Source organism: Xyrauchen texanus, chromosome 26, assembly GCF_025860055.1.
Source record: "Xyrauchen texanus isolate HMW12.3.18 chromosome 26, RBS_HiC_50CHRs, whole genome shotgun sequence".
In the NCBI taxonomy this organism is placed as follows: Eukaryota; Metazoa; Chordata; class Actinopteri; order Cypriniformes; family Catostomidae; genus Xyrauchen; species Xyrauchen texanus.
The window spans coordinates 25,595,796-25,620,414 of NC_068301.1; the positions used below are offsets into that span (position 1 = coordinate 25,595,796).

Genomic DNA, 24,619 nt, shown 5'->3' on the forward strand with positions numbered 1-24,619 from the left:
AAGGCGCCTCCCCGATCGGCCACCGGAGATCTGACTCACCTGAGTATTAACTTTCCCCGCAACCCACATACCGGGCTTGATTAGCCCACAGCTGCTCCCCATTAATCTCCCTCTATTTAAACCATGCACAGTTACACACACACTGCGAAGTCTTGTTTGCTCCAGCTACATTACCGAGCGTTTCTAGTTTACATTCCCTGCTGATTATCTGTTTACCGACCTTGCTCTGCCTGCCTGACTACGTTTGTTTGCTGCCTGCCTACATGAACTCTCGCCTGTCTTCCCGTATTGCTGTTTGCTGCCTGCCCCGACTTTCTGCCTACCTTACCACTCTCCCTGCCTGCCTACGATTGCCCTGTCTGCCCATTCTCTGACCATTGCCCGTTATCACCTGTGTTTGTCTGTGAAGTTATGGATGTACAAGGCCGTCGTCCTGTCCTCCATGCTGTATGGCTCGGAAACGTGGACCGTCTACCAACGACACGCCAGGAAACTGAACCACTTCCATCTCAATTGCCTGCGGCGCATCCTCAACATCACGTGGCAAGACAGAATCCCGGACACTGAAGTCCTGGAGAGAACGAATCTACCCAGTGTCTTTACAATGCTGAAACAAATTCAGCTGCGCTTGAGTGGACACGTCGCACGCAATGTCGGACGAGCGATTACCAAAGCGCATCTTCTATGGAGAACTGGAGAATGGAGCTCGATCACGCTGTGGGCAAAAGAGACGTTACAAGGATACGCTGAAGGCAACACTCAAGGATTTCGGGATTGACCCCAACAACTGGGAAGTAAACACGCAGGATCGCAACGCCTGGAGGACTGCTGTAAAATCAGGAGCCACCAACTTCGAAGCCAGTCGGATTGCTGCAGCCAAAGAAAAACGACAAAAAAGAAAAGGAGGAACCCGAATCCCAATTGCTACTGCTGCTGCACCACTTCCGGTTTGCCCCCACTGCAACCGGACATTCAGAGCACGCATTGGGCTGGTCGGACACTTGCGCGTTCACCAACGACACAATGTTGCCGATCAATGAACATATCTTCCCTTCCCCTCCCCTACCCTACGATGGTGACGAAAGCTGGTCTTTTTCGAAAACGAAGGACGAACTTCCGATCACCTGTGTACTCCAATAAAAAACTGCTTATGGATCCCAACTTACCTGAGTCTGTGTTACACATATAAACATCTGTTTAGAGAATTAGCATTTTTGAGCTATGGGCTCCCTCAGGATTTTCCTATGGGTTTTTATAATGTCACTTTTGGATTTATGAGTAAAATAAGGTCTGTGGTAAATAGGGCTCGGTATTGATACAGATTTTCATATTCGATTAGATTTTGATTCAATATCGATATTGATTCATGTGGGTATATTTCAGTTATAATGTCCCTTTTGTTTACATTTTAAAGAGATTCTCTTCCAGCTAATGCTGTGAATTATACTAGGGACCTTTTCGAAAATATTCATTTCAATAATTATATTTAATTCGTTTTTAATAATTTTGGTCACGTTTTGGGTTTTTAAAAATGAACAAATCCTTGTAATCAACAAATAAAATATAATATTTCATATATTATTTTACAGGCACTAAAACGGTACTGTCTCTTTAACAAAACCGGCAGTTCTGTAAAGCGCATCTGTACATGAGGGCATGTTAACCAGAGAGGACTTCATTGGCTTTATCTCATCTGTGCCATGCATGATTAATTTTATTTTTATTTTGTTTTTGATCAATGACAAATGGGTTGTGTGGATCTTATTTGGACAATACACACAGATTACACAGAACAGCTTTTACTCTTAACATGCAGTGAAAGGATCTCGCTGACGAATACTTCACCACTATACTTCACAACTACTGGTGAGTGAAATCTAAACATTTACCAGCCATTTGCGAAATATATACATTTTAGTCACTGTGGCAGGGCGGAGGGTGGGGCCGGGATTTTACACACCCAGTCCCTTATCAGGCTAATCAAGCCTCAGAGAGGGATAAAGGCCGACTGCGGCAGATGACTTAGTATACGGGCATTTAATAAGTTTCTCATTAATCTATTATTTTTATTGTGAACCGGTTCTCGCCTCCTCCTTGCATGACATTTGGTTGCAAATGCGAGTGTTTCCTCTCATAGTAGTGGAGGATGTTGCTAACAGGTTGCTAAATAAGGACTATAGCAGTTTTCTTTTTCATCAGGTATGTTCACTCACATGCTTGTGGTATTTGTAGTCCTTATTTAGCAGCTCGTTAGCAACTAAATATTTTTTTAACACACCAGCTTCAAAATAATTAAAAAAGAAAAGTTATGACTGTGTGTAATGTATGTTGTTGTCCAAGTATCCTTAAACCTTATTTAACTTATAAATGGAAAAACCCTAGTGTAAACACCCATAGGAAATTCCTAAGGGAACCCACAACAAATTAGCCTTCAGGGTTCCCCTTATAATTGACGTCACTGCTGAACAGCTCTATTATAAAGTAATATGCCCACAGACACAACTGCTTCAGTTTCTGCTTCTTTGGCAGGAGCAATTGGGCTAGCTGAAATGTGCTGACTGAAGCATTAGCATCTTTATATTTTGAAGAACCTTTCAAATCTTCAGTAAAGTTGTACAATAACAACATTTACTTACGTTGGAAACACAACAAGCAATATTAAGCAAATCTTAGTATTTGCTGTTTTGGTATTGCAGATATCTCATTGAGCAAAAAGAAAGCACTACTGCCTCCTTCACACAGCAGAGGACATTCTCAGCCTATTAGAGCTTGAACAGTATGGGTGATCTGTCACTCACCACCCTAGGGCAAAAACTAACCAACCAATCCCTGGCAAGGGTCAACATAGAGTGGACGTGTTGCCTAACAACTGCTCATTAGGTTATGGGCTATTTCTACCCATTCACAATAATGCTAGGGGAAAGTGGGAAAAAAGGGTAAAGGAAGACATTTTTTGTTTTGTTGATGTGCGTGAAACGGTAGCCAGCTGGGAGCAATAGCATGCAGATAGATGATAGCACGAAATAAAGAGTAAGGGGGATCAGGGGGACAGCGTGTGCGTGAGCGAGGGATGAGAGGGGAGGGCGGGAGAAAAGGGGATAGATATCAACACCGCGTCAGAGCAGCATATTGCAGGCAAAGCGTCAGAGAGAAGAGGATACAACTGCACAGAACCAAAGCCAGCACTGTCATAACACCCAGAAACAGGAGCTATACCATCAGTGGCACTATTGGATACAAACAATACTCAGTTACCTAAGGCTGGTGGACACACAGATTAAAACTGTGTGTGTAAGTGGGAGAAACGGAAAGAGGCAGTGAATGTGTGCATTTGAAAAGAGGAAGCACAGAGGAATACAACCCTGGATCAGTGTGGTTAATGAGAACAGTAGGAAAAAATGAGTCTTGACCCTGTGCTGGTCATGAAGGGGCAAGATCCGATGCCCAACACCTGTCCGTCAACCTCAAATGGTGATAGTAAATCATCCTGGGAAGACAGCAAGGATATCCATGACAATGTGGGTTCTATAAAGAAGCCCAAATCAGTAAGTTTCTCATCTGTAATTTTCCCCATCAGAATTTCAAATTTAATTAGTCTGCATATTATTGTATTTTAAAGCTGACAAACATTCATTTTGATGTGATTTTCCTACCGCTTCTGTCCTTTTTTTGGTGAGGTCACACTTGGCTCCTATTTAGTGTGTGAAATGTTTACATAATTGTTTGTCTTCAGTGAGTAACACTTTTTATCTATTATTAAGTCAGTCACTTAAACCACATTAAAAGCTGATTTTTCTTCCATAAAACTACATGCAGATAAGTATTGTAGGTCTGGACATCATCTAGAGAGCATAATTACATAAAACATAATTAAAATACACGTTTTGAAGTGTAATTAAATAAAGAGCTGCATTGCCTTTCATGCTGTGTAGCCTGGTTGTGGTACGGTGTTTATAAATGAGAAACACATCAGGTTAGATGGAAAGGAGGGACAGGGAGTGATAGCAATATTAGGTAACAGTACTAAATGAAAAAAGATAATGCCATCTGAGGTACAGCAGATGGAGCTCATTTTAAGTTGTTCACCAGTTTATTTAGAGAGTGCTAACACAAGTGTATGGGTATTGAAACGCCATCTGTTAAATGTACTGGTGAATAAAATAGTGACATTGCTGCCTGGCAATGGCAGAACTTTATAATTGGTGATTGAAATTATGCTGTTCTCTTTATTTTCATATAGTCTATTCTAAATTATCAAATTTACTTTGCATAGTCCAACTTGCAATAACAGATGTTTCTTCGCTGAGACCATGTGCAACAGGCAGCTGGTTAACACCATGTGGATAATTCCCTTCTCCGCCATAGCATTAGTTCTATACTTACTTGAAGCGCCTCTGGCCTTTTCCACTTCTATAAATAACCTGCAATGTTGTTCTCTTCTTTGTTATCCTCTTGTATTATCCCATTGCCTCAGTACCTGCACTCTTTACCCCAGACTGCCCTCTATAAACACAAGTTCAAGAGCCCCCAAGTGTGACACCTAGAACTTGTTTCCAGCAGTGTCTACTAGCATACCTACACTGTAAAAATGGGTTTCATGTGGTAACATCTAAATTGACTGGTTTAATTAAATGGCAATATATTATTTAGGGTCATTCAAACAACCTGATTACACCGGGTTTCATCATCAGAACTTAGTATAATGAAGTTATAGCTGCAGAAAGGCTTTAATTTGGACAAAATCAAGAACATAGTATAACACCGCACTAACCTTCTCAAGATGCAACCATCTCTCCAAACTGGATGACTGAATATACAAATGGCTACCTGGCCTTTGTAGCTGACCAGTATAGAACGATTGCATGCGAAAAAACACTTAAAAAGTGCCGTCTTGTTTGTTTAGCTAACTTTTTGTTTGGCCAGCTGTCGAAAAGATGTTGTGGTTAGATCAGATAAAATTCAATTAGAGTTCCTCCAAAGAAAACCCAATATGTATTGCCATCCAAAGAATACCTGTTTAAGTTAAGGATGCTGGTGATTCCTGTAGAATCAACTGGTAGAGCGTGGCGTGAGCAACAACAAGATCATGGGTTTGATTCCCAGGGAACACAATGACTGACAAAATGTATACCTTGAATGCACTGTAGGTCGCTTTAAATAAAAGCATCTGCTAAATGCATTCATGTAAATGTACACTCACTGAGCACTTTATTATGAACACTATGGTCCTAGTAAAGTGCCTGACATTTGCTTCGCTGTTGTAGCCCATACGCCTCAATGTTTGACATGTTTTGCATTCTGAGATGCTATTCTGCTAACTACAATTGTACAGAGTAGTTATCTGACTTACCGTAGCCTTTCTGTCATCTCGAACTGGATGTTTTTTGTTTGTTTTTGGCACAATTCTGACTAAATTCTAGAGACTGTTGTGTGTGAAAATCCCAGGAGATCATCAGTTACAGAAATACTTATACCAGCCCATCTGGCACCAACAATCATGCCATGGTTGAAATCACTGAGATCAAATTATTTCCTTCATTCTGATGGTTGATGTGAACATTAACTTAAGCTCCTGACTGGCATGATTTTCTTAATTGCACTGCTGCAACATGATTGGCTTATTAGATAAACACATGAATATGTAGGTGAACAGGTGTTCCTAATAAAGCGCTCAGTGTTGTATGTGATTACATCCTATTGTGGGGGTGTTTCTCTTTAGCAAGATGCCTGCGGGAATTTGTTAGGATAGATGGGATGATTAATTAATTGACACAAAGCACTTAGCCAAATGCCATTAAAAAAATGACTTGAATTAGTAGTTTGTCAACTAGTTGATAGTTGTCAGTGAAGTTCAATGTTTCTCCACTCTAAAAACCCTAATAGGTTGACTTTACTCAATTGATTGAGTAAACTGGTTCACTCAGTTAAACTGAGTAATGGCATCTCCATAACTTCTCCACACAGCAGTGTGGCTGCGTCATACGGTAGCCCCTTTCCAAAATTAACTAGCCCTTCTTCGTGTAATAATGTTTACTTGGTGTTCTTATAGAATTAAATTAACTATTTAAGTTAAGGTAACTAGATGCAAGTAGACAACTCAGATCTGCTATTATAATTGTTGTTGTTTCTACTTAATATTTTGAATTAAATTGACAAAAATTTAGATCATATGCATAGACACCTGTACTTTTTTTTTTTAAACATGCACAAGGAGAACTGAAATAGTGATAACAAGTCCAACTTGACCAAAGGCGACATGGATTGCCCAAATGGTGACATTACACGAAATAACTGTTTCCAACAAAACAACATAAATAATACTACAAAAGAGCTAAAACCTCTATGAATTCTTAATGACAACTATTTCAATGCCCCCATAAGTTTCCTTTGACCAAGGAAACAATTCAATAATTCAAGCACAAGGCATTGTGGGTATTTCCTATAGCCTCAATTTTATACTCAATCTTTTAAGCTATTAACACTTAAAATTTTAAGTCTATGGATTTTTTAAATGGTTATTTTTTCCCCAATTTGGAATGCCCAATCCCCAATGTGCTCTAAGTCCTCATGGTGGCATAGGACGAATCTCAGTTGCCTCTATGTCTGAGACAGTCAGTCCATCCATCTTATCACGTGGCTTGTTGAGCACGTTACCGCAGAGACGTAGCATGTGGAGGGCCACGCTATTCTCCGCATCCCTGCACAACTCACCTCGCGCCCCACCGAGAGCGAGAACCACACATTATAGCAACCACGAGGAGGTTACCCCTTGTGACTCTACCCTCCCTAGCAACTGGGCCAATTTTGATGCTTAGGAGACCTGGCTGGAGTCACTCAGCACGCCCTGGATTTGTACTAGCAACTCCAGGGATAGTAGTCAGCGTCAATACTCGCTGAGCTGCCCAGGCCCCCAAGTCTATGGATTTTTAAGAAAATTAAGTTCAAGGAACATAGATATTTGATTTATGAGCCCAAAACTTGACTTTTCAAGTAATGTTTTCAGACAACGAGAATTTTTCAGAAATTACAACATTAGGGTATACAGTGTAATGAGAAATGGCATAAGTTGTGGAAAGTTGTGATGTACTGTATGTAAACAGTCAGACATGCTTCTATCAAACGAGCCAAAAGATCAGTCCTTTTCTCTTCTCTCTTCTTGTTTCTTTGAAAATTTCAATTGCTCTTAATTTTGGACTTCAGGGAAACAAAAGACAAACATTTTTGAACATGTGTCATGTCTTGTCATGTCATATCGTATGTTTTGCTCTTGTTCTTTCCTTCTACTCTCATGCCATCTATTGGCCCTCTTTTGTTACTTCTCTCCTTTTCCCTCGCTCCCCAGCTGTCTCTCGTCTCCCCCTAATTCTTCGTCTAATTCTTCCCCACCTGATTCCGTTTTCCCCGCTGATTAGCGCTCTACTTCTTTCCCTGCTTTCTCTGCCTTCATTGTCTGAGTCTCACTAGAGAACGCTACACGCTGTTTCTGTCTACCGTCAGAATTGTCGCTGTCCAGTCCTGTCCTGTATTTGTTCCCGCTCCTCTGCACCCCTCTCTCCGTTAACCACCTGGATTTGTGTTCTATTCAGTTCGCCCTCGCTGCTAGAGGTCTGGTGCCTACGCTCTCCCTCTATCCCTGCCAACCCCAGGGGAATCCACAGCCTGTCGGCGTCACACTGCAAGCCCCGGCAGCCGCCTAAGGGAGGCCCGCTAAGGAGCGCTGAGGACTGCTCCCTTCATTCTTCGTCCGCGCTGCGGATTGTTTATGTTAACCTTTTCGCCTCTCAAGGAGAAGACTTTGTGTTTTGTAGTGATCTAATTTTGAACTTCATTAAAGACTGCTTTCTGTTATATCGCTTTTGGGTCCTCACTTACCTCACAACAGAAGACTCAGACCAGAAATGGACCCAGCGATCCCGAATCCTCTTCTGCCGGCTGTCAAGCTCCAAGGGGCGATGTTAGGCAGACACGAGGGGGAGTTATCTGCTGCCCGACATGCTATTGAGGCCCTGGCTGCTCAGGTCGCTGACCTCACCGGTCAACTCCAGACTCTTCGCCTCGACTCTTCGGCCGCTTCCAAGTCTTCCGGACCCCCTGAGCCCAGGATCAACAACCCGCCCTGCTACGCTGGTGAGCCCACGGAGTGCCGCGCTTTTCTCACCCAATGCGATGTTGTCTTCTCTCTCCAGCCCACCACCTACTCCCTGAGCAGGGCCCGCGTCGCATATGTGCTTTCTCTCCTCTCCGGACGGGCTCGTGAGTGGGGCACGACCATCTGGGAGGCGGAGGCTGACTGCATTAACCACTATCAGGACTTCAGGAGGGAGATGATCCGGGTTTTTGATCGTTCCGTGTTCGGCGAGGAGGCCTCCCGAGTCCTGTCGTCACTATGTCAGGGTAAGCGGTCCATCACGGATTATTCCATCGAGTTCCGGACTCTCGCCGCCTCTTGCGACTGGAACGAGCCTGCCTTGCTCGCCCGCTTTCTGGAGGGTCTCTGCGCGGAGGTCAAGGACGAGATCCTCTCCCGTGAGGTTCCCACACGAGTGGATTCCGCGATTGAACTCGCCATCCGCATCGAGAAGAGAATCGACCTTCACCGCCGGACCCGTAAGGCTGATGCTGCTTCTATCTCAGCCCCTTTCTTCACTGCTCTACCATCCTCCTCCTTGGCCGCGCCGTCTGAGCCCATGCAGTTAGGGGGTATCCGCATCTCGGCTACAGAGAAGGAGCGAAGACTTAACCATCGCCTCTGTCTTTACTGCGGCGCTGCTACGCACCTCGTCACTTCCTGTCCGGTAAAAGCCAGAGTTCACCAAGTGATCGGAGAGCGACTGGTGAGCGCAACTACCCTGGCCTCTCCTTCAAGGTCCTGTTCCACATTCCCTGTCCATCTCCGTTGGACCGGCTCTTCCGCTTCCTGCAAGGCTCTGATTGACTCTGGGGCAGAGGGCTGTTTTATGGACGAGACTTGGGCTCGAGAGCACAGCATTCCCCTTTCTGATTTAAGGGAGCCCTCGGCCCTGTTCGCTCTGGACGGTAGTCCCCTCCCCGGGATTCAGTGTGAGACGCTACCCTTAACCCTCACTGTCTCTGGTAATCACAGCGAGACCATTTCCTTTTTTATTTTTCAGTCACCATTTGCTCCTATTGTCTTAGGCCACCCTTGGCTAGTTCAACATAACCCCTCCATTAATTGGTCTAAGAACACCATCCTCTCTTGGAATGTCTCGTGTTATGTGAAGTGTTTAACGTCTGCTATTCCCCCCCATCTCCTCTGTCTCTCTCTCTCAGGAGGAGCCTGGTGATCTGACTGGTGTGCCGGAGGACTATCACGATTTGCGAGCGGTGTTCTGTCGTTCCCGAGCCATTTCCCTCCCTCTGCACCGCACATATGATTGTAAGATCGAGCTCCTCCCAGGAGCCACTCCCCCCCGCGGTAGACTTTACTCTCTATCGGTTCCCGAGCGCCAAGCCCTTGAGGATTATTTATCCGCCTCGCTCGACGCCGGTACCATAGTTCCCTCCTCGTCTCCCGCCAGGGCGGTGTTTTTTTTTGTTAAGAAGGACGGCTCTCTTCGGCCATGCATTGATTATCGAGGGCTGAATGACATTACTGTTAAGAATCGTTACCCGCTCCCTCTGATGTCTTCAGCCTTCGAGATCTTGCAGGGAGCCAGATATTTTACTAAATTGGATCTGCGTAACGCTTACCATCTCGTGCGCATTAGGGAGGGGGACGAGTGGAAGACCGCTTTTAACACCCCGTTAGGGCATTTTGAATATCGGGTCCTTCCGTTCGGCCTTGTCAACGCCCCAGCTGTCTTTCAGGTGCTCATCAACGACGTCCTAAGAGACATGCTGAACATTTTTGTTTTCGTTTATCTCGACGATATTTTGATTTTTTCACCGTCGCTCCAGATTCATGTCCTGCATGTTCGCCGCGTACTTCAACGTTTATTGGAGAATCGCCTCTACGTTAAGGCTGAGAAGTGCACCTTCCATGCCCCTTCAGTAGTTTTTCTTGGCTCTGTTATTTCCGCCGCGGGTATTGAGATGGATTCCGCCAAGGTCCAGGCCGTGCTCGACTGGCCCACTCCTGAATCACGCGTCGAGCTGCAGCGTTTTCTCGGTTTTGCCAATTTTTACCGATGCTTTATCCGTAATTTCAGTCAGGTGGCTTCCCCCCTGACCGCCCTCACGTCCGTCAAGACGCGCTTTAATTGGTCCGTCTCGGCCCAGAGGGCTTTTGACCTCCTTAAGAGCCGTTTTACGTCCGCGCCCATCCTTCTTACCCCGGATTTGTCTAGACAGTTCATCGTTGAGGTAGACGCGTCCGAAGTAGGCGTGGGAGCCATTCTCTCCCAGCGTTCCGCTGCTGACAACAAGGTCCACCCTTGCGCGTTCTTTTCCCATCGCCTGTCCCCGTCCGAACGTAATTACGATGTGGGGAACCGTGAGTTGCTCGCCATCCGCCTCGCTTTAGGCGAATGGCGACAATGGTTGGAGGGGGCGACTGTTCCTTTTATCGTTTGGACGGACCATAGAAATTTAGAGTACATTCGTTCCGCTAAACGTCTTAACGCGCGCCAGGCTCGCTGGGCTCTATTTTTCACTCGATTCGAGTTTGTTATCTCCTACCGTCCGGGCTCTAAAAACATCAAGCCTGATGCCCTGTCGCGCCTCTTTCCTTCCTCGGTCCCTACGGACTCTAAGGAGATCCTCCCTAAGGGTTGCGTCATCGGGGGCGGCGGTATGGGGAATCGAAAGACGGGTTAAACGGGCGCTTGGTAACACATCTTCTCCGCGTAACTGTCCTAAGCATCTCCTTTTTGTTCCTACCTCCACTCGCCTAGCCGTTCTTCAGTGGGCCCACTCGGCCAAGTTGGCAGGCCACCCCGGCGTCCGGGGCACGCTCGCGTCCATTCGCCAGCGCTTTTGGTGTCCCACTCGAGAACGTGATACGCGGCGTTTCATAGCAGCTTGCCCCATCTGCGCTCAGACTAAGTCTGGTAACTCCCCCCCGGCGGGTCTCCTTAGACCACTTCCCATCCCCTCGCGACCATGGTCCCATATCGCCCTAGACTTCATCACTGGCCTTCCTTCGTCGGCTGGTAAGACTGTTATTCTCACAGTTATTGATCGTTTCTCCAAGGCGGCCCATTTCATTCCCCTCGCTAAACTCCCCTCCGCCAAGGAGACGGCACAAATTGTTGTCGAGAATGTCTTTCACATTCACGGTCTCCCGTCCGACATCGTCTCAGACAGGGGTCCGCAGTTCACGTCTCTATTTTGGAGAGAGTTTTGTCGCTTGATTGGGGCGTCCGTCAGTCTCTCGTCCGGCTTCCACCCTCAGTCTAACGGTCAAGCCGAACGGGCCAATCAGACTGTTGGTCGCATTCTGCGCAGCCTCTCCTTCCGCAACCCCGCGTCCTGGGCTGAGCACCTCCCCTGGGCCGAATACGCCCATAACTCCCTTCCGTCGTCCGCTACCGGTCTGTCCCCCTTTCAGTGTTGCCTTGGTTATCAACCTCTGCTGTTCACGTCGCAACTCGCCGACTCCAGCGTTCCCTCCGCTCAAGATTTCGTCCAACGTTGCGAACGCACTTGGCGGAGTGTTAGTTCGGCCCTGCGCCGTTTTAGAACCCAGACAGTTAAAGCTGCTAATAAGCGTAGATCCAAGAGTCAGATACTGCCGCGGTCAAAGGGTGTGGCTCTCCACCCTCAACCTTCACCTTAGGTCCGCCCCTCGTAAACTGACCCCACGCTTCATCGGTCCGTTCCGTATTTCTCAGGTCATTAATCCCGTTGCGGTACGACTTCTTCTCCCCCGTTATCTTCGCCGTGTTCACCCGGTTTTCCACGTCTCCTGTGTCAAGCCCGCTGCCCGCGCTCCCACTCGTCCCTCTTCCCCCCCCCGTTCACGTTGAGGGCGCTCCCATCTACAGGGTCCGCAAGATTCTAGACATGCGTCCCCGGGGCCGTGGTCATCAGTTTCTGGTCGATTGGGAGGGATACGGTCCCGAGGAGAGAAGTTGGGTTCCCTCTCGGGACGTTCTGGACCGTTCGCTGATTGATGATTTCCTCCGGAACCGCCAGGTTTCCTCCTCGAGAGCGCCAGGAGACGCTCGCTGAGGGGGGGGGGTACTGTCATGTCTTGTCATGTCATATCGTATGTTTTGCTCTTGTTCTTTCCTTCTACTCTCATGCCATCTATTTGCCCTCTTTTGGTACTTCTCTCCTTTTCCCTCGCTCCCCAGCTGTCTCTCGTCTCCCCCTAATTCTTCGTCTAATTCTTCCCCACCTGATTCCGTTTTCCCCGCTGATTAGCGCTCTACTTCTTTCCCTGCTTTCTCTGCCTTCATTGTCTGAGTCTCACTAGAGAACGCTACACGCTGTTTCTGTCTACCGTCAGAATTGTCGCTGTCCAGTCCTGTCCTGTATTTGTTCCCGCTCCCCTGCACCCCTCTCTCCGTTAACCACATGGATTTGTGTTCTATTCAGTTCGCCCCATGCTGCAAGAGGTCTGGTGCCTACGCTCTCCCCTCTATCCCTGCCAACCCCAGGGAAATCCACAGCCTGTCGGCGTCACACTGCAAGCCCCGGCAGCCGCCTAAGGGAGGCCCGCTAAGGAGCGCTGAGGACTGCTCCCTTCATTCTTCGTCCGCGCTGCGGATTGTTTATGTTAACCTTTTCGCCTCTCAAGGAGAAGACTTTGTGTTTTGTAGTGATCTAATTTTGAACTTCATTAAAGACTGCTTTCTGTTATATCGCTTTTGGGTCCTCACTTACCTCACAACAACATGATGGTTGTGAATGTCTATGCACACTACATATTAGGGTCCTAAGATAAAAGAAAAGTTTTCAGGTTTGACAAAGAAAAAATAAATGCTCATGAAATGTATTTACCATGAGATGATACAGTTAGTTTCCTTACACTAGCTACTGCTGGTAACAGGCAATTCTGAGCCCACCTGTAACTGTGCCAATGGCGTGTTTTTAAAGTGTTTCTATATTAAGAGCACTGAGATTGAACCATTAATAACATCACATACTACTGAGCAAGCATTTGAGGAGCTTTTTCGAGCACTGTTTATATAACATCACTGTAGGTGAGCTTAGCCCCTCTATAAGTATATCCACTTCAAAGCACAATATGACGTGTGTTTTAATGAATCAGAAGCAATTTTGCCATTACTGTTAAAATAAGCTTGTGGGTTTTCAGCATTAAGCAGATTACCACTTACACTCTCAGTGCAGTTTTCTTATTAGCATGCAGTAGGTTAAACAATTAACCTGTGCTTTTTGTCCTGCTTATTTTCCAGTTTTTCCAATGGCAATTTCTCCCAACCAGAATGTAAATGTATTTTGATGTGTATTACATAACAGACAAATCTCTATATCTGTGAAATGGAGGTTGATATGAAATATCATTTTATAAAGGGACCAGTGAGACGGACCAGGAAGGTGGAGGGAGGCATATTCTTTGTAAGTATTTGAAAATAGTGTCATGGTTCATGCAGACTTTCATCTCTGCTGTGTCATTAACATCCTGTTCCGCTTGGCTCTGTACTAAACGCATGCTCTCTTGACACAAAATATGGACTCATACAAACAAATAGATCAATGCATTGGTGTGGTGGTGTTTTACTGAAGGCCTTCAAGTTTTTTACTTTAATGCCCCTGTATTAATGCATTCAAAAATGTTACTGTATGCATAGTGAATAATGATTTTCCCATAAGAGAGACGGGAGATCAAAATAACTTACATGATCACATACAGTATTTTCTTATGTGAATGTTTTTCCACTTGTGATCATTTACAGAATGTTGAATATATTACTTTGCACTGAAAATGATCAACAACTTTATAAATGCAGTACATAATTTACATTTTTAATGTTAATTCTACTTTCACTGATATTTAAGATTTCTCTGTAACATCCTAATTGTTTGCATGGGCGGAAAGCGAAACTGCAACTTTTTTCTAAACATTAAAGGCGAAGTGTGTAATATTTGTGCCTCTATAGTCCCTAAAACAAGTTTTTTGCTGTTGAACAGACAGATAGTCATGTCCCAAATCTTGCCATTGGTTCAGCCAGTGTTGCCATGTCTAGATGCTCAAACAAATAGAGCAAGATTTTGATAGTGCCACAGAGACAAAGTTTTTACACTTTTTAACCAGCAAATGACTTGTCTCTGCATATTAATCTGGAAAAGGAGAAAGTATTTTAACATTTACAAATAAAACACTCCTTTTACTTGTGATCATGTCCCAACATTTCTGTCTAGAACAGTTTTTCATCTGTTTCAGTTAACAGTTAGTGTCCATTATAGCCTATGGGTAAAGTGCCACATATGGGCAAAAAACTTTGGGACAAAACACTGTGGCAGCAGGACTAGCAATCCAGATAATGACTCACTTTTGGGGACAGAAACAAAACAGGTCAATGTTCTCAGTCAGTATAAGGCTTTAGAGTAAATGTTACACCTATAACATTGTGAATGGTTCAGTTCTGATACCTCTGTCCTAACAGACCATTCACTCTGTAAAACCTCTGCAGTGGCCACTCATCCACTCTGTAATGTCTCAATCACCAGAGCCCCCTGAAATGCCCTAATATCCAGACTCGCTTTCCTTCCCAGCTCTAGTGACATGCCTCATCTAGAATGGCAAATCTGTCTCCTGTTCTTTGGGGGAAGAGGCTTTCAACTCATCACAGGTCGATTTACACAGGCTTGTCCTTTTCCCATAACCCCCAGACTGTACATGTTGGGGTTGGAGGGTAGTCGCTGGGCTAAGGACATGTTATACAGCACGTTCAGCAGTCTGGCTGCGTCATACGGTAGCCCCTTTCCAAAATTAACTAGCCCTTCTCTTCCTGGTGGTTTCCTGTTGTATACTGAACAGTCAGCTGATTTGTGGGCCATGTGACTAATTGCATGTGGGACTGTACATGATTTATGCTCTACAGCTGGGAATCACATTACCGACTATGCCATCTGATACATTTTCCAATAGCTTCCACTGAATATTACATAAACACTGATGGAAAACATTTAATCGTAATTAATTATATATTAATTATAAATTGTTGGTGGATTTAAAAAAGAGAGTTAAAGTTAACCATTGCTCAGTGAGTGATTGACAGTAGCTTGAAGTTTATCTTTTGAAATATTTATTTTTACTGATTTGTGTAATTTGTTCAAACAGAAAATGACTAAGAAAAAAATTAAAGAATGAATAAACTCCAATGATAATACTTATGGATGATGATGTCACTTTCTGGAGTATGAATGAATGAACTTTATATTTATATAGTGCTTTTCTGAGACTACACTCAAAACACAGTGAACATGGGACTTTCCTCAACCACCACCAGTGTGAAGCATCCACCTGGATGATGCAACGGCAGCCATAGTATGCCAGAACGCCCACCACACACCACACACCAGCTATTGGTGGAGAGGAGAGAGTAGAGTTATAGAGCCAGTTAATGGATGGGGATTATTAGGAAGCTGTATACACTGTATATAAACTTATATTATAAGGACATTCAAATGCATGGATAAAGAGAGATGCCAGAGACAAAACTTTGCCCCTATTGATCTCTGCACTGGTGCCCATTAAAGGTCAAGAGCTGCAGTGATGACCGCGATAATCTCAAATGTTCTGGTCCTGCTTGATCTCGTCTGAAACTTGAAAATCTAATATGCTCTTTATTAACCAATCTCTTCTTTCCTTCTCACCTGATCAAGATAATCTGAAATGCTGCATGAGCTGGCCCTGATCTAACATTACTGCTTGACTTCTGCTCTTTACAGAATTATTGCTGCTTCATTGTAAAGCAGGCCAGATCTCTGATTTATGCTTTATTATCATGAACATGAGATCCCAGCTTGAAAGTCTGAAACACATGCTTTTAACCAATAGAAGAGTCAGTTACATTATACTTGCAGAATATTTGCTAAAAATGACTTTGTGTTAGTGATAAATATCTCACAGCTCTTTCATCATACCCATACAGCCCAAACCAGAGAACGCGGTCACCATAGCAGTGTCATCGCGGGTGCTGTTTCGCACAGAGAAAGAGCAGAAGGTATATGAACAGAAAGGAATCGAGGAGTACCTCAGGTATCAGGTGGAACATGAGAACGAGCCTTTTGCTCCTGGTCCAGCATTCCCATTTGTTAAGGTAAAAATACATGATGTCTGTTAGCATTTTAAAGTACAAATATTATGCTTTATGAAGTTCAAATGGGTTAATATGCTATACATAATTATTTGAGAGGCGTAGATCTCATTTTAATATGAGGCAGGGGAAACAAACATGAAAATTAATTTACAATATATATTATAATATTGACAATCTGATGTATTTTCTGTCTAGAAAACTTTTTTGTGTGTTGTTTTAGGCACTGGAGACTGTGAATAACCGGTTACGAGAGCTATATCCAGACAGCGAGGAGTTGTTTGACATTGTGCTGGTAACTTACAACCATGCCCATGTTGGGGTGAGACTCATCAACACCATCAACTACCACAGTAAGTATTCTTACTGACCCTTGCCATAACATGTATTCTTACTATCCACAAACAAAAAAGAAAGTAAGAAAAAAAAAAACAATCAGGAGGGTTCATTCTTGTAGACCCAACACTACAACCATATATAATTGTAATATTCTATCTATTATTTAATCTATTAATGGAAAAAACTGATAACTGCAAGAACTGAAAACTTTTTCAATTCATATAAATCATACTCATAATAGAAAATTATTATTCATATTATTGAACCCTGATAGCACACATACCAGACATCTATTGTATGTGTGTGTTTACATCTGTAAGAAGTATTTTTAACAAATGTTTGTTCATCTGCAATACGTCTATAAGTATGTCAATAAGTATGTCTCAGATGTAAATAAGACTTTCAGCAGATGTCTTTGAGACGTTTAGAATAATGTTTATATATTTATGAATTCTGAATGAACAAACATTTATTTTGAATCAGGTTGTAAATGCATATTATATAATGTCATTATTTAATGAAATCACAGCCTTTTGCAGTTTAATAATCACAATTTAAATTTGATTATTTGTGCATTCAAACCTTTTTCGTCCCAAATATGTATCGGTTGTATCAGTTTATTGACCAATTATGGACTAAATTATAATAATATCGGCATATCAATTATAAGCATGAAAATGCCAATATAAAAACTATGGTTGATTTGATTAATTAGTAATAACTCTGAATTTAAATGCAAAATACAGAAATTATAATGTAGAAGGGTTGGCAGTCCTAAGAACATGTCATATTTAATTTTATTGTTTCATTCTCACATTAATGTGGAAAAACTGCCTCGGGTTCCCTGATGGAGGGAACGAGACATTGTGTCGATGTAGTGACACTAGGGGTCGCTCTTGGGAGCCCCTAAACACCTTCAAATCTTTGAGAAAAGGCCAATGGGAATTGATGAGTGGAATTTGCATGCCCCTCCCCCTGACATACGGGTATAAAATGAGAAGGAATGCCCACAGTCATTCAGATTTTGTGCTGATGATTTCAGCGGCTAGTACAGTGTTGTGGTAAGAGGCACACAACGTCTCATTCCCTCCATCAGGGATGTAGGTTACGACAGTAACCAAGACGTTCCCCTTCTGTCACTCACTCAACGTTGTGTCGATGTTGTGACACTGGGGGTCCCTATAGAATAACAGCTGAACCGTGTTACCTGAATTGCCGATGCAGTTGCAAGCAAGCTGCTGTGTGCATAATAGCAAATGCATCAGACTGCACATAACCTCCCACAATGCCCCAAAAGACATCATGTAGCTCCCCACTTCCCAGAGGGGGGGAAGCGACGTAACTTGCATGGGAGCTGGCCGCTCCAGCCACTGCCTTTTCTATCTATGTTTTCTCTACACAGAGTATTAGATTCAGCTGGGGCCATCTAATGCTATTATATGCATCGGGGAAGGTGTTCTTTTCGTTTCCTATTCTTTCAGGGGGAAAAGACCCCGCGAAGGCCACATCCTGCCCAAAAGGGGAGGTCAAAATGTGGCAATATGACACATGGGATCACCAGCCGCTCATGGAAGAGGCGCTGTGGTAGGTCCTGCTTTGAAGGAGAGGAGCTATACAGACACAGTGACAGGGGGCAGAGAGAGGTCTGCCCAAGGGAGACCGTACCACAGAAAATACATCACAGGGGGTTACCGGAGTAATCGGCACCTGTGGAGCATGTAACCCAGTACAGGGCATATTAGTACCCTGTAGTGGGTCTCGCAAGCCACAGATCTAGGGAGGAAGGACATCCGGGGTCCACGACTTTGTTAACTCGACTGGAGGTAAAAATGCTAATTTTTGGGGTGGGGAAAGGCGCTATACACAAGCGATGCACCTGGCCAGCTGTTCCATATTACCAAACTCTACCTGTTTGTACCTAAAAGAACACAGGAAGAAACAACCCAGAGATTGTAAAATCTTGCGAAGGTATTGGGTGTTGCCCAGCCTGTTGCTCTGCAGATGTCTGCTAGAGAGGTGCCATTGGCCAGTGCCCATGAGGATGCCACACTCCATGTAGGGTGTACTCGAACCCACAAGGGGGCGGGCACAGCCTGGGTCCCTTAACGGTGCAAGAGCTGCCTCTGCGACCTTCGTGAAGACGTGAGGGTACAGGCCGAACGTACGCATCCTCAGGTCTAACGGCGATGCCGGTCACACGTAAAAATTTGTTTCTGCATCAGCATCTTGAACGGGAGTCTGTGTAAAGCCTGGTTCAGAAATCGCAGGTCCAAGATTGAACCACATAGCTGAGTTGTCCTGGCCAGCCACCGCTACGGGTTGGAAAGCGCTAGCCACGCGTCCAAGGTCCGGGCAAGGGGCACTAAGGGGATGATCGCATCTGACGTATCTGGGGGTAGACCTCATGGCGGGCAGGACCGGGAGCGGCGACCTGAACCCAGGAACCAATCATCTAGCCATGATGGCTCAGGGGAGGACGGTGGGTTCCAGTCCAACCCGATACTTGCAGCATGCATAGCGTTCAGCTCTGCGCCGGCCTCAGACTGAGCGGGCAGACCCGAAGTTGGCAGCCCAGTTGTGTCTTCGGTGTCCGACCTCACCAGTGCGCTCTCCGATGCAGCGATCGAGAACTCATCCTGCTCGCGAGCCCAAACGGGACGTTAAGCAGGCCATGAGGTGAGCTGGTCTCATCTCAGAACTTCGGGGACAAATGAGCGTGCTGGGGAACGGGAGGTTCGTGGGGATTTACCTGGTGAGACCGCGCCCATTGAACTCCACAAATCGCCTCCAGTGCCAGATGGGCCGGCCTCGTACCCGTGGGTAGAAGGCGCAGTGTGGGGGTGGCAGAAGTGGCTATCCCTCGGAAGAAGGAAAGCTGCGATTGCAATGTTGCCATGGTTCTGTCCTCTTACAGTAATGAGAACATGAACTATCCATGAACGCGGTCTCAGTGTGATCGTGGCCCAGACACATGAGGCAGCACCCGTGGCTGCCTCATCCATGAATCATACAAAGACGGAAAGGCATCTTTAAAAAGATGTTCACGTCAATGTGTTGCTCTAATAGAGGATAATATACTTGTATCGGCCTAAAATTGTCATATTGGTGCACTCCTTGACAAAACTATGCAAATTTGTGTATTTGACACCTACTCCGAGTCCCGATCGTTACCATGATTTGTACATGTTACAAAATCCATGTTAGCCACACAGTCCAACAGTTTAATTGTACTTAAATATTTCCAGGACAAATAATTATTTCCAGGACATTTGGGTATTTTTCTCATTTTCCATGACTGGAAAACTGCACTGCAAAATTCCAGGTTTTCCAGGACGCTTGGGAACTGGATGTACATGTGCTATCTGGGAAGTATAGCTGTTTTGGTGGTATATGGTAGTTAAACGTGAATTAAGGTGGTATAATTGTAATATTTTTTTTTTTATTGTAGCCTACTATTGCCTATCCTTACATTTCCTAACACATATGGACTTTTTTCCTAGCATATAATGAGATAGAAAAAAATCTGGCAGACTCAAAGTTTTCCACACAAATTCTAATCCCCATCTGAGGAAAGAAATTAATCATATAGACATTTGTCATACTGAGAATTTGGCAACAATATACACTCACCTAAAGGATTATTAGGAACACCTGTTCAATTTCTCATTAATGCAATTATCTAATCAACCAATCACATGGCAGTTGCTTCAGTGCATTTAGGGGTGTGGTCCTGGTCAAGACAATCTCCTGAACTCCAAACTGAATGTCAGAATGGGAAAGAAAGGTGATTTAAGCAATTTTGAGCGTGACATGGTTGTTGGTGCCAGACGGGCCGGTCTGAGTATTTCACAATCTGCTCAGTTACTGGGATTTTCACGCACAACCATTTCTAGGGTTTACAAAGAATGGTGTGAAAAGGAAAAACATCCAGTATGCAGCAGTCCTGTGGGCGAAAATGCCTTGTTGATGCTAGAGGTCAGAGGAGAATGGGCCGACTGATTCAAGCTGATAGAAGAGCAACTTTGCCTGAAATAACCACTCGTTACAACCGAGGTATGCAGCAAAGCATTTGTGAAGCCACAACACGCACAACCTTGAGGCGGATGGGCTACAACAGCAGAAGACCCCACCGGGTACCACTCATCTCCACTACAAATAGGAAAAAGAGGCTACAATTTGCAAGAGCTCACCAAAATTGGACAGTTGAAGACTGGAAAAATGTTGCCTGGTCTGATGAGTCTCGATTTCTGTTGAGACATTCAGATGGTAGAGTCAGAATTTGGCGTAAACAGAATGAGAACATGGATCCATCATGCCTTGTTACCACTGTGCAGGCTGGTGGTGGTGGTGTAATGGTGTGGGGGATGTTTTCTTGGCACACTTTAGGCCCCTTAGTGCCAATTGGGCATCGTTTAAATGCCACGGCCTACCTGAGCATTGTTTCTGACCATGTCCATCCCTTTATGGCCACCATGTACCCATTCTCTGATGGCTACTTCCAGCAGGATAATGCACCATGTCACAAAGCTCGAATCATTTCAAATTGGTTTCTTGAACATGACAATGAGTTCACTGTACTAAAATGGCCCCCACAGTCACCAGATCTCAACCCAATAGAGCATCTTTGGGATGTGGTGGAACGGGAGCTTCGTGCCCTGGATGTGCATCCCACAAATCTCCATCAACTGCAAGATGCTATCCTATCAATATGGGCCAACATTTCTAAAGAATGCTTTAAGCACCTTGTTGAATCAATGCCACGTAGAATTAAGGCAGTTCTGAAGGCGAAAGGGGGTCAAACACAGTATTAGTAAAGTGTTCCTAATAATCCTTTAGGTGAGTGTATGTCGAAAGTTCTTCTGAAATCGGTCTCTGTTTACTGAAATTTGAACCACTGTCCCCAGTGACCAAAGCTGGAAGTGTTCTTGAGGTGTAATATCCACAGAGTGGCATCAAAAGCAAGTTGTATTTTTAGTTGTAAATGATGTACAGTAAACAGGAATGCATATAACCTCTACCATATAATCAAAAACCCAGTCCTTGACCTAACTGTTAAATCGGAGTAATAATGTAATTCTAGAGCGAAAATGCAACCTCTGAATCGCACTCAGAATTGTGTGAACGCAATTACTTCCTTGTTTTCACGGGACTGGATCACATGTCGTCTTGGAGTGAACGTAATTACTTGGTTTCCATGGGACCAGAATTGGTGTCTCAGAGATTGCTCATGCAACACAATGTTAATTTCCCATGTGATCCTGTTCATGTAAGCAAAATATTAGTGTGATGGACTGATGAAACTGACAAACTAAGTGGATGAGTAGCATGTAATAGAGTGAAAAATTGGAGTAACTGTTTGCACCCAGGTGTAAATAACACCTGCCACATAGCGTGCTGTTTGCACCCCAATAGTCTATTAGAAACATAGATTTTTATGACAAACTGCATTGAGAGTATCGCTTCAGTGGCATGGGGCGTAACGCAGGTGAGACTGTGCTTTTTCAACTCAGGTTTGATTTTCATTTGTTGCACTCTTTACCCCATTCTGTTTCATGTCTCCTTTCTTAATGTTTTCTTTAATACTACTTATAATAATACTGTACAGAAAAATAAATATATGGTAGTTTAACTATAGTAATATTGTAGCAAGCATGTTTTTGGTGAAAACCATAGATGTGATGCAATTAACAATGGTGTTACTACAGTAATATTGTGTTTATATAGTAACCATGTTTAATTGTATAGTTACTATGATTTTACTACAAAATACCATGGTTATACTATGGTTACTGTAGTAAAACCATAGTTAATTTTTGTAAGGAAGGTTAGGGTGTCTGTTAGACTCTAGGTGTGTGTCTGTGGGACAAAATTAATAAACACAATAATCATGCTGCAGTGATGCTCCAATACTGTTAGTATTTCATTAGGTGTGCAAATTATATTTGCCACTATTTGCACTGTGGTGTAAATAGCATCTACCTATATTTGCATGAGGGTGCAAATAGCATCTGCTTTAAAAAAAAAAAAAAGAAATGTTCATTTAGCACCAAAACAAAAAATAATAGTAAAAAAAAATAATATATGTATATATATATATATGCACCCTTAATTGATTGAATTTGACTTGAAACTATGTCCCACTCTCTAATTTTTATATTTACAAACAATTCATACGTCAAGCATGGGATGGAAATAACTACATGATTCTTGAATATACAAAACTGTAAATTCAGAGTTCTTATTTTTGTAACCTATGTTTTCCTGGAAGATAAATCTCCAGCTGGCCAATCATATCTTCCCACAGAGATGCATGTGACACCTCTAACCTCTGTACCACAAACCAGCCACTTCCTGCCCAGTTCCCTGCAGCGCCCCAGCTGGACTGGTTTTCATCATTCCGATGGCTAACTCAAGAAAAAACAAACATCAGTCCATCCTTTGGCCTCTCTATGGACAAAATAACAAATATGCGGATATAGGCTGACGTTTCCAGAACCATGTGAAGTCAAACTCTGTGACCTGAAACAAAAAATATATTTGTTATAGTAGCTAAAATAAATCTGACCCATTATTGCAAAGAAGGCATTTAAAAATTATTTAAAGAATAAAGTAACAAGACATGCCTTGAACTCAAGCCAAACAATTAATGTCTATATTGTTTGGTTATGAAAAAAATCTAGCTGAAGATTATTGAATAATATGTTATAACTAAAGTCAACCAAGAGCATGTTGAGAAGGCTCCCAGCATTCCACTCCTAATCTCATTGGGGAACGTTGTATTATGCTGTAATAAACACTCTACCCCAAATCTCCAGAAAGAGTCCAGTCAGCAGAATCAATTAGCCTAATACAGACCCGCCCTCTTCTGAAACACTCTAAATACTCTCATCTAGAGTATTCAACCTTCTCCTCCTCAAACCTTTTCCATTATTGTTGTCTTTTTGATCCATCAGTCTTTTAGTGTCATTTAGGCCCATTTTCGGTCTCTGTTCCACATTGCAACTTGTTCCCTCCTGGGCAAACTTGGCTTGACGCTGTCATGTAAACCACACCTGCTGATGATGATGTCCTAAGTTGAGCTGGCACTGCTCAAGCACTTATGTGTCACAGGCTAAAAGGGGCACATAATCCCAACATTACCACCAGTCTAAGCTTTTCGTCTGTTAAACAGTTCGTCCGACAACTGTCAACTGCAGGGGATTGATTAAAATATGAGTATATGTAGACAATAATCATTAATCAAGATTAATAAAAGCTGTTGTTCATTGTTAGTTCATGTTTATTATTGCGTTAAAGAATGTTCTGGATTCAAGCTAAACTCAGTCGACAGCATTTGTAAGATAATGTTGAATACCACAAAAATGTATTAGACTCGTCCCTGGCTTATTAAAAAATTTAAATAAAATTGCAGTTACAGTAAGGCACTTAACATTGAAGTGAATGGGGCCAGTGAATAATCATTAATATACATACTCTTTCTGATTGATGATGATTATAGTGTTATAAAATCAGGGATTTACAGGCATTAAAGTGTTTACCAGATTACATGGTTGTAACGCAGTTCAATAAAAGGAGTAGGCGAGAACAGGCTTGGCAATATAAATAATAGTTTAATGATGCTCTGAACCAAAAACACACAAACATAAACACACAGAGCAGCTGCCTGTAATTCTCTCTCTCTCTCAAACTGTCATCACCGGCCGCCTTTATCCAGGGCACTCCTCCACCCCAGGCAGCAGCTCCATCGCTCCAGGTGGTCAGGGAATCAAGTTCCCACTTGCCTCCCCCACGGCCTTTCCCCGCGTCCGGGCGGTTCGGTTACTCTGTCCCCCGGCGGATGGCAGCGTCGCTCCCCTGGGTGGACGGCAGTGTCGTGGACTCCGCGACGGGCATCCCTCCTCCTTCCTGGGTTTCGGCACCAATGTAACGCAGTTCAATGGAAAGGAGGAGGCGAGAACCGGCTTGGCAATATAAATAATAATTTAAGGATAAACTGAACCAAAAACGTCTAGGTTACGTATGTAACCTCCGTTCCCCGATGGAGGGAACGAGACGTTGTGTCAGAGAAGCGACACTAGGGGTCTCTCTTG

General features: G+C 43.8%; 1 protein-coding gene across 1 annotated transcript in view; it reads left to right on the top strand.

Annotated features, from left to right (window-relative positions):
* Nucleotides 1–3,144: 3,144 nt before the first annotated feature.
* The window catches only part of LOC127620318 (cytosolic 5'-nucleotidase 1A-like), a 30,810-nt gene continuing 9,335 nt past the window's right edge, over nucleotides 3,145–24,619 (top strand). The window contains exons 1-4 of the mRNA XM_052093511.1: nucleotides 3,145–3,545; nucleotides 13,441–13,485; nucleotides 16,026–16,193; nucleotides 16,414–16,543. Coding sequence (XP_051949471.1) covers nucleotides 3,399–3,545; nucleotides 13,441–13,485; nucleotides 16,026–16,193; nucleotides 16,414–16,543 — 490 coding nt within the window. The 5' untranslated portion in view covers nucleotides 3,145–3,398. The remainder of the gene's footprint in view (nucleotides 3,546–13,440; nucleotides 13,486–16,025; nucleotides 16,194–16,413; nucleotides 16,544–24,619) is intronic.